This window comes from Onychomys torridus, chromosome 16 (genome assembly GCF_903995425.1).
Source record: "Onychomys torridus chromosome 16, mOncTor1.1, whole genome shotgun sequence".
In the NCBI taxonomy this organism is placed as follows: Eukaryota; Metazoa; Chordata; class Mammalia; order Rodentia; family Cricetidae; genus Onychomys; species Onychomys torridus.
Window position 1 is genome coordinate 41,287,036 of NC_050458.1, and position 10,431 is coordinate 41,297,466.

A 10,431-nucleotide genomic window follows, 5' to 3' on the forward strand; every position below is an offset into this window, starting at 1 on the left:
GGCCCGGCTGGGCATGGACTAGATAGGTGGAGTGGGCAGGTGAACACAAACTATGGGGCAGGGCTACCTCTGAGCAGCTCAGGCTGGGAGAGGCTGCTGAGTTGCAAGGTCCTTCCCTCCTTCCCTCCCAACGAAAGTCACTGAACAAGAATGCAGGGCAGGTACTGGTGGGGGTGGGGAGCAACCGACTTTGGCCCTGTGGCTTTTGAATGGAGTTTGCAAGGGAAATGAAGGTCCACCAGAGAGAGTTTCAGTTCCCCAAACTCCTCTTTATTGCTGAGGGTGAAAAGCCACAACCCCACCCTGTGTGGCCCCAGCTCCTGCTCAATCCCTGGACGAGGATCTACCGCTGTTTCTTGTCCCTGTCTGCTGGATCTTGGAGTCTTCACAGTTTCTTCTCAGTGGGCTGCTCCGAGGTTTTGACCTTGTAGGAGCTGGGGTCTCTGTGTTCTTTGCCGATCGGCAGCCCTGTCTGAAAGGGGTGGTCAGGCTTCATCAGTTCAGTTCCTCCACCTGGGCTCAAAGGAGGGCTTCAGTCCATCTGGAGGACCTGATTCCTAGCTCTAAAGCCCATGCTAGCTCTCACCTTTGGAGACAGGGGTCTGGTAGAGCCCATTCGGATGGAGGTCCAGAGCCTCAGGGTGATGACTTCAGGGGCCGGCACACTAGGAGTCCAGCACAGGAATCTTTCGTGGATCTTCTGGCTGGTCCTCCCCTTGGCTGCTCAGAGATCCCAGGTTGCTGGGCAAAAGCGGATGCCAAACCGCTCCTACCCACCCACCTCCAGGCCCTGACGCCTGGCATGTCCCTTCTTCCCCCCAGCTCTCACCTCTAACTGGGTCATTTTTGACCAAAAATTCATCCAGAGCTGCCCAACCACCTCCAACACGAACCATCAGAGCGCCTCTTGCCGCCTGTGGAGCACAGGGGTGTCTGGCCTTCTCTGTAAGGGTTGGGGGCAGTTCCTGAGGCTCTACCCTCCCCACTGTCACAGGCCCACACTCACACCTGCTCACCAAGGCTCCTTGGACCTTGGGCCTGCCTCTGGCCACTGGTATACTTGTCCCTTCCGCGTTCCTTGCTCTGACCATGCTGTGTGGCTGCTTCTGGACATTGGGGAGCCCTGGCTCCAACACGGTGGGGCGTTTGCGGTCAGGTCCACATTTCCCCCAGGTATAGCCAGGCCAGCCTTGTCTATCCCTGTCCTGCTGCCCAGCTGCCAGGAAACTGTCCACAAGGTCCTACTGGGGAAAGTTTCAGTGCCGTCTGTGGCTTGGGGTGTGGAGGACACCCTAGACTACTTTATTCCATGACCAAGGTAATATAGGTGGTGACCCCACCAAACCCAAGTGTATGTTGGCCCCTTGCTGTGAGGTGACGCCAAGTCCCTTTTACGTGCCCAGCAGTGAACAGAGTATGTATCTGTCTGCCCTTACCTGTTCCTGGTGGCCCTGTTCCATCAGTACCCACTGGTCCCTTTTCTCCTGGTTCCTCTTGCTATGTTCTGGCTTCCTATGACTCCAGGTCTCTGTGATGACGTCTGCCCAGCAAGGCCTCCAGCTCTGTTCTTCTGAAATCTTCCCCAGGAGGCAAGCCTTAGCTCTACTCCCCAGACCCCCAGGCGGCCCCTGGTCAAGACTCCTCAGAGCCAGTACCTCCCTTGGGGCTTGAGTCCAGCATTTCAGGCTCAGGGCCCCGGGCCGCTCCTCTAGCACCCAGCTCTGGGCTTGTACCACCTATGTGTCAGGGAGCAATGTTAGTTAGGGGACTAGAGGAACCCATGCCCCAAATTGCCCACCACTCCACCCCCTCTCCTGAGCCAGTGCCTGCATCCTCCAGTGCCCCTCAGCAGTCCCACCCAGAACTTTCGACCTTCCAGCTAGCTCCTCCCAAAGAACAAATGGGAGAGGTTCTAGGACAGACGGTCCAGGGCACTAAAGCTAACCATTAGGCTAACCCTGGATTGGTCCACAGTTGCTGTGCAAGCCAAAGCCTCTGGCCAGTGGTCTCACCTTGGTCCCCAAGGGTGCAGCCTGACTCAGCCTGCGGGAACACGAGAGCAGCTTCTCGACAAGGTGGCCCACAAGCAGCAGTATCCCTTCCAGGGTGTGTATTCTGGAGGAGAGATGGACAGATATAAGCAGGGTAGAGGGCCAGTGTGCGTGGGGTGCAAACAGCTGGCATGCAGGCTCACCTCTCACAGGAGGGGCTAGACATGGCATCCCGGCAGCCCAGCGGGTCCATCAGCAGGCCCAAGTGGCAGGTGCTCCCAAAGGCAGTGTTTCCGCTCCTCCTTAGCCATGACACCACCAGGGTTTGCTGCCCCCACGGGAACTCCTGCCATCAGAGTAGCCCGGTGTACGGTTGGGTCTCCCAGTGGGAAAAGCTGAAGGGGTGAAATCTTTTCTCCTCCATGTACCTCGCCTCTCAAGCCCTCTTCCTTGACTCCATTCACCCTATACCTCACACTACCCGCCACATTAGCAAGAAGACTGCATAGGCTGGCCCAGTCCTTCTACCCCTGGGCCTCTTCAGTATGAGGAGGGCAGCCACACCCAGCATTGTGCCAATGTCCAGGGCAGGGTGAAGAAAGCCAGCCAGATCCTGTGGGTGAATTGTATCCACCACCACCGCCCATTCCCATGTTGAAGTCCCAGCCTTTACTTAGGAAGAGGCAGTTGTATGTATAACTAATGGTAAGGTGAGATCCTAGTGGAATGTAGCCACCACTACCCTTAAAGGGGTTGGGGGATTTGGGGACTGGGAAGATAGCTCAGTCCATAAAGCATATGCTGCAAAGCATGAGGACCTGAGTTTGCTCCCTAGCATCTTTGTAAAAACCAAACCAAACAAATCAGTACGGTGGCATGCGGGTAATCCCAGCACCAAGGAGGCAGAGATAAGACTCCTGGGACTCAATGACCAGCCAGTCTAGACAAATAACAACTCCAGGTTCCGGGAGAGAGGCCCCGACTCATAAAATAAGGTGGAGGGCCAGACAGATAGCTCGGCAGTTAGGAGCACTTGATGCTCTTGCGGAGGACCGAGTTTCATAGGTCAGGCAACTCACAACTGCCTATAACTCTAGCTCCGGTGGATCTGGCACCTTCTTCTGGTCTCTGTGGGTGCCCATATGCATGTGTAAATACACACACACACACACACACACACACACACACACACACACACACACAAACGTGCATAATTAAAGACAAAATAAGACCAAGCACACACCTTTAATCCCAGCACCCAGGAGGCAGAGCCAGGTGGATCTCTGTGAGTTCAAGGCCAGCCTGGTCTACAGAGCGAGATCCAGGACAGGCACCAAAATTACAGAGAAACCCTGTCTCAAAAAACAAACACAAACAAAACAAAATGAACAACTCCCCCCCCTCAAAAAAAAAACCTTCAAAAACAATAGGTAGCAAGTACTTGAGAAGGGTGCCAGATGCCAACTTCTGGCCTCTGCATAGGTGCACACATGCATGCACATAAAGATGTACATATACAAAAGGGGACTGAGATTTGGACACAAAATACCCAGAGGGCACAGGAAGAAGACAGTGTACATGGCAAGGAGAGAGAGACCCTTCCTCACAGCTTTCAGGAGCCAGCCCTGTCCATTTCAAATCTTCAGCCCTCAGAACTTTTTTTTTTTTTTTTTTTTTTGGTTTTCTCAAGACAGGGTTTCTCTGTAGCTTTGGAGCCTGTCCTGGACTAGCTCTGTAGACCAGGCTGGCCTCGAACTCACAGAGATCCGCCTGGCTCTGCCTCCCTAGTGCTGGGATAACAGGCGTGCGCCACCACCGCCCGGCCATCCCTCAGAACTTTGCGTCTGGGTATAACCACAGTTTCACCTTCCCCATTGGTGAGAGCCAGTTCCAGCAGCCCAGGAAATCGTCAGAGTCCCACAAATAGAAAGAAATCTGAGAACAAGCGAAGGAACCTAGAACTTCTGGACGAACGGCAAACCTCAAGAAGGATCTTGTGCATCCCAGCCACTCCTGTGTTATAGTAAAGGGGGCCAGGTGGAGGCCGGGCCCACACTTGCCTCTTTCTTCCACTTAACGCTGGACCATCCCAGACTGTGCGTCAGAAGTAAGTCAATTTCTGTCTTGCTTCTGACATATTTTCTTTCCAGCTGAATATAAATGGGACTCATTCACAGCAATGTTTTGATCTTAATTAAGAGCCCTACTTGCTAGAAAAGGCATGTAGATACGTCAGCGCCTACCTCTACCTCTACAGCCTAGAGGCTTGACAGTGCTGTGTCCAAAGAGGAACTGCTTAGCAGTCAGGGATGGTCTGATCTCAAGCCCTGGCCCCACTACGAGAGCTGTGGCCTTAAATGGAGGTTTGGAGCTGTCAGAAGCTGGAAGCTGAGCCATGAAGTCATCGCCAGAAATCTCTCCAGCTGGCTCTGTAGCCCCCTCTGCCCTTCCCCGATGCTATACTCTCTTCACTCCCAGGGTCCTCTGCCTCGGTCCTCCTACCAACAAATACTAGCTCGGCCTCAGAGTACTCTAGTTGTCTAGTGTCCGTGTTGTCACCTCTCCTCCCAAGGGACTCTTGGCGATACCTTCCTCCCGCTAGTCTTCCAAGGCACCTGCAAGGCTGGGTTCCAGTCACCCTCAGGCCTCAGCTCCTCAATGGCTGCCTGCTCCAGGAGGCCACACAAAATCTGCACAGCTGGCTCCCATATGGCCCTCAGCCCAGTGTCTTGCTCTTGAGTCTCTAACCAGTGCCCCTCCAGGGGCTTCGTGTCTGCCTGAAGCACAGCTAGGGAGAGACGAGACCATTTGAGAGCCCAGCCTTGGCAAGACCTTCACACTCACCCCACCTTGGTTTCTTGAGCACGGGCCTGGTCCTGTCCTCAGGCCTGGCAGTGACTTCCCAAAGACTCCCAGGTACACCCAAGGCCCTGGTGTACCTGATGAGGGGCTCTGATCCCAGATGGTCACTGTGGGTGCTGCTGCATGACTAGAAGCTTCTGCCCACTGTGCCAGTTGTTCAAGCCGCTCCGCTAGCTGGGCCAGCTGGACACTCAGCTGTGGGAGGAAACCAACATTGTTCTAGACAGCCCTAGACAGGGACAGAAAGTACACACTCCCAGCCACTCCAGCTCCCTGGTACAGTGGGCTGCAGTCTCCTCAGAGGGCGTGAGATAGGTTGGAGGTCTTTCTTCTAGGTGAAGTCAAGGGGGTACAAACACCTGCTTCTGATCCTTGAGCCCTGGATGTGCCAAGGCAGACCCTTCCAGTTCAAGCTGGGCCTCCAAGACTGCTGGTGGTGAGGACTTGGAGGACACTGTCCTTTGAGCATACAGCAGCTTCTGTTGGGCACAGGCGACTTGTGACTCTGTCAACCTCACACGCTCCTGGAACTGATCCAGCTGCCGTTGCACCAGCTGAGCTTGGTCACCTGCAGCCAGAGCAAGAGGCCAGGGAGGAAACACTGACATTGAAGGGGACCTGGGGGCCAGTAGCTGTTGTGGAATATTACTTTAAGGTGTGTTTATGCTGTGGAACATTTGTTTCAATGAAGCAACGATGCGTTGCATCCTTTTATGTTGCATTTGTTTAACTCTGTGAAGCTGTGTTACTTTGCCTGCCTAAAACACCTGATTGGTCTAATAAAAAGCTGAATGGCCAATAGCGAGGCAGGAGACAGGATAGGTGGGGCTGGCAGGCAGAGAGAATAAAAGAAAATAGGAGAAATCTGGGACGGGGTTGGGGATTTAGCTCAGTGGTAGAGCACTTGCCTAGCAAGCGCAAGGCCCTGGGTTCGATCCTCAGCTCAAAAAAGAAGGAAATCTGGGAAGAGGATTGAAGGAACAAGAAAAGAAGGAGGAGGACATCAGGGGCCAGCCACCCAGCAACACCACCAGCCACAGAGTAAGAAATAATGAAAGGAATACAGAAATAGAGGAAGGTAAAAACCCAGAGGCAAAAGATAGACGGGATCATTTAAGTTAAGAAAAGCTGGCAAGAAACAAGCCAAGCTAAGGCCAGGCATCCATAAGTAACAGTAACTCTCTGTGTGTATTTATTTGGGAGCCAGGTGGCCAGACCCCCAAAAGAGCAAAAGAGTTAAAAAACAAAAACAAAAACAAAAAAAACCAACAAAAACAACAACAACAACAACAACAAAAAACCAACAACAAGTAGTAGGGATGAGGGCATTAGAAAGGTCCTTGGGAACCATCAAGGAGGACAAAGACATGGAGGTCTTGGACTCGGGGACTGGGCCCTGTATCTGGGAAATGGCACAGATATCTGTCCTGGGCTAAGGGTAGGCTTTTCTTGGCTGGGGTGACTGGGCTGAAGTCCACTTACTTGTGAGGAGTTCTGCCAGCCTCTGTCCCGTCTCCAAAACCCTTTCCAGATCCTCGGTACAGACCACAACCCCTTCACACACCTCCTGTGGACAAGCCCAAGACACTGAGCTTGTGACAGCCCACAGACTCCCACCCCAAGCCTGGGTCATACCTGGAAGTACTGCAAAGATTCCTCAGGATGCTTGGGCCCTCGCTGCCGCTCAGCCAGTAGCTGTTCACTTGGAGCCAGCTTCCCCAGCAGAGCCTTACAGGCTGTTTCAAAACTCTGTGCCGCTGGGACAAGCTGCACCAGGAGTCTCCACCTTAGGGCAAAGATGGAGGAGCTGTCCATCCTGCCCTTCCTGCCCTAGAACCCTCATGGTCCCTGACCAGTGGCTTCACCTGGTTTCTGCCTGTTGTACCAGGCGGTGCCACTGTGTACACAGCTCTGCTGGACTCCCGGCCTCTTGTAATCTTGGCTCCATGTGGGGTGCACGCTCCCTCAGCAGGCGTAGGAGCAGCTACCAGACATGAGGTCAGAGGGCTTGTGCAGGGCTCTGGGGTCCCTGCCCATCCTCCCACTACTGCCCCCCCTTTTATTCAGGAGGATCACTGGCCGTGGGAACACTGACAGGTATATACATGCAGCCCATCCTTGGGTACCAGATTCAAGCACATGGTAACCACCATTATTTGCCAGTGGCAATGGATGAAAGTGCCGCCCCCGCCCCCACCCCGGCCCTATCTCCCGGCCCTGTACCTCCTGTTCCCGCAGCTGAAAAGCAGCCAAAGCAGCATCTGCAGCCAGGGGTCCCTGGGAGGCCTGCAGTTCCTCCATGCCATCCAGCCAGCTGCACAGCGTGTCCAGGGGTGCTAGGGTTGCCTGCAAGAAGGATGTACTTACCTCATCTGGCCTCCACTGGGACTCCCCACACTCTGGAGCTGTCCTTCCTCACCTGGGCCTGCTGCTGTCTTTGCCTGCAGGGCCCCATCTCCACGGCCTCCGTCACCACTGTCTCTGTCACCACTGTCTCTGTGACCTCTGTCACCTGGACAGTGCGGGAGCCCCACCAGGCCCAGGGGATCCCTGGTGGAAGTGGGCCCTGAGGAGCTGCGGCTGGAGAGAGATCCCCTCGGGTCCTGGAGCTGGTGTGGGTCCTCGGGTTGGTGTGTGAGCGGCTCCTCCTCTCCCCCAGGCAGCCAAGCCTCGAAGCTGGGTTTCCCATGGTAGATGCTGAGCAGGTTTCAGGGTGTCCCGGACAGCCCTACAAGGACAGAAGGACCCAAGTCTGGACCAGGGGATCCACAGGCCCACCAGCCCCTACCCTTGCAAGGCTGGTGCTGGGGACACCCCCCGGGAATGGGTAGACTGCCCTGGCCTAGGGGACTGGGGGTGGGGGGACGGCTTTCACCTTTGTCTAGCTCCCTCAAACTACTGCTCCACCAGCCCCAGCCAGTCTGACCCCAGCACTTTTTTTCCTACTGTTTCCTGGGAAACCCAGTGCCCATCCTCAGTCATGTAGGTGGGGGAAGGGCTGCAAAGAGGAAGGGGCTTCTAGCTGGAGTTTCTGGTCCCTCCCTGCTCAGCACAGGGTGGGGGGTGGGAGATTCAGGGAGCTCACTTCCCACTCAAGCCCCAAATAGGCCACTCACATGGCCATAGGGCCGAGATCCCTTTGGGATTGGAAGCCAAAGAAAGGGGGCTGCTAATGAGTACCAGGCCTGCCCTGGGGGGAGCTAGGAATGATAGGAAATGGGGGCATCAACACACATTTTAGGAGGGGAGTGGAGAGTCGTGGGAATTTCCCACAGCTGTGTGGCCCCCAGGGAATCGTGGACTACACCCACTCCCAGTCACATGGCCAGTCCACAGGACTCAGACAACCCCCACCCAAGACTTCCTGGCACCCTAGACTGGTCTGCTCTGTTTCCAGGAACCTCACACTTGCCACACAGCCCCCCACCCCAAGCCTGGAATGAACCAGTCCAACCTGGAATCCCCACTAGATAGGGGAGCAGGAGGATGTGGATGCTCAGGGGATCTCCACAGGTGCATGGTGGATTTTCTGGACTATGGACTCCAGCATGAGCCCATCCATTCACCCTCTATGCAACCACTATCGATTCTTCTACCAAGGAGTGGAATTTGTGCCCAACAGACAAGCCAAAAGGCCTCTCACCTGCGCATGGTCATGCTGGTCCCAGGCCCTCCCTCTCTGCTGACGGAGGTGACTTGGGAGTTCCTGGGGCCTAAAGCCAGCCCTGCCCCATCCACCCACCCTGAGCCTGTGACCACCCCCCACCCCCACCCCACCCTGAGACCTGCCCCTGCCTGGGTTCATCTTTGTCATGAGTTTGTGTTACTGTTACCTTGGGAACTTTCCATGGAAAATGTTGGGTGAGGTGGGCAGGTTGACAGGCCAGGGCAGGCCATAGCACTGTGGGTGGATGGCTGGTGGACGCCTCTCCCAGGAGGGCTTGTCTGTCTCACACCCTAGGACGGCCCACCCTGTCCTGCCTGCTCTCATTTCCCAGCCCCCACCCCAGGCCAGGCACCTAGTGTGTGCATTCCTGGGGCGGGGGAGCTTCAGTGGGCTGGAAGGGTGTGGTCCCACCACAAATCTGCCCTCACCTGGCATGCAGACCTCACTCCCTCCTGCCTACCCTGCTTCAATTGACTGTGGGGTTCCTAGGAACAGCTACATCCAGTCTCTGGGCCCTTAACCCAGATAGGGTGCATAGTCTGGAATACCCCCCTCCCCACTCATCTTGAGCCTCCGTAGCTAAGAGGGACTAGGTGTCCCCTCCTCTGATACCCGGCCTCTGGCTTGTTCTGCTGCCCAAGGAAGAAGCAGGTCAAATTTCTGTACAAGCTTCCCTGTAGCTGCCCATAGCTGGCGTAGTAGAGGCCCGAGTGTGGGAGGTTCTGAAGCCTATTTGATGTGGCCTCCACCTTTTGCTCTTGCCCAGGTCAGGGTTCTATGCTGAGCTTGGACCTCCTGGACAAGGGTGGACAACCTCCCCAGCAGGACCCTCCAGCCCTGTCCCCTCTACCCTGATTCAAAGGCGCTACAAGCCACACTCCAGAGATGGCGGCAGCTTAGTGGCCACACGGCCTCCTTTGTACATGAAGTTCCTGAACTCTAGCAGCTAAGGGGAAGACCTTAGCGAAGGAAGGAGTAGTGCTGACCAAGTTGCCCACACTCCTGAACATCCAAGCAAGGACAGCCGGCTCACAGGAGCCCACAGCTGTGTGGCTTGGAGCTTCTCCTTGGCACGGCCTCTGTGTGAGGCACCTCTCCTTGTCTCTCCTTTAAAAGCTCCTCCCTTGTACATTCACCCTGAGGTCATAGTACCATACCCAGGGCTCCCCTAAATAGTGCCCCTTGCCCTGCTAGTTCCAGCCCTTAGGGGGCCACGGCCCTGTCATTAGGGCAACCAGCTGCAATCACAGGGACACACACAGGGCTCCACGGCAAGCTGAACCTGGGGTAAAGTTCAGATAGTTCTGGGCTACAGAGAGGAATACAGGCTGTAGCAGGTCTGCAACACAGCCCAAACCAGTCCTGATCAGACCAATTCCCAGGAGTGGACACCCACGGCACCTCTAATAGTGGTCAGAGGTCAGCCTGGACAGAATTGATATGAGTGAGCTAGCTTCCATACACTTACTGGACCATGAATCCAGGGAACTGTGATGATGGGCTTGGGGGCATCTCTGCTAGGCAAGAAGGCTGAGGTAGCCAGGGGAGTTGCCCCTAGGACTGTGGCCCAGGGATGGGTGACACAGGGGCCGTCCTGTGCAAGGCTTTGCTAACAGAGCTGACTTGGAGGTCCCTCTTGACATGGGTGTGTACATAGACACCAGTGGCTTGGCTTTGCAAGACACAAAACTTTCTAGGCAAAGAAAGCATGATAAAAGAGTATAGTGATTTCAATGAGACTGGCCCCAATAGGTTCATATATTTGAACGCTTGGTCACCCGGGAACGGAACTGTTTGAAAGGATTAGAAGGATTAGGAGGAGTGGCATGTTTGGAGGACACGTGTCACTGGGAGTGGGCTTTGAGGTTTCAAATACCCATGCCAGGCCCAGTTAGCTCTCTCTCTTGGCCT

General features: G+C 55.1%; 1 protein-coding gene across 1 annotated transcript; it reads right to left on the reverse strand.

Moving 5' to 3' along the window:
- Positions 1-318: 318 nt before the first annotated feature.
- LOC118597355 lies at positions 319-7,542 on the reverse strand. The gene is made up of 15 exons (XM_036208865.1): positions 7,273-7,542; positions 7,077-7,199; positions 6,719-6,837; positions 6,489-6,639; positions 6,336-6,420; positions 5,213-5,421; positions 4,931-5,048; positions 4,607-4,779; positions 2,195-2,337; positions 2,013-2,115; positions 1,437-1,736; positions 1,017-1,241; positions 830-914; positions 587-720; positions 319-472 (listed from the first exon to the last, which is right to left on the reverse strand). Exons 1-15 carry the CDS (start codon positions 7,540-7,542, stop codon positions 386-388), a joined length of 2,325 nt encoding a protein of 774 aa, XP_036064758.1. The 3' UTR covers positions 319-385.
- Between the last annotated feature and the right edge of the window lie 2,889 nt (positions 7,543-10,431).

Bases quoted from the DNA above. Each gene is read 5' to 3' on its own strand.
- LOC118597355 (XM_036208865.1), bottom strand. From the start codon at position 7,542: ATGGGAAACCCAGCTTCGAGGCTTGGCTGCCTGGGGGAGAGGAGGAGC. The intron at 5,049-5,212 runs GTGTTTGTACCC...TTCCTCCCACAG, and splicing joins GGCTCAAGGATCAGAAGCAG to CTGAGTGTCCAGCTGGCCCA. The intron at 4,780-4,930 runs GTACACCAGGGC...GTCTCTCCCTAG, and splicing joins GGATCAGAGCCCCTCATCAG to CTGTGCTTCAGGCAGACACG.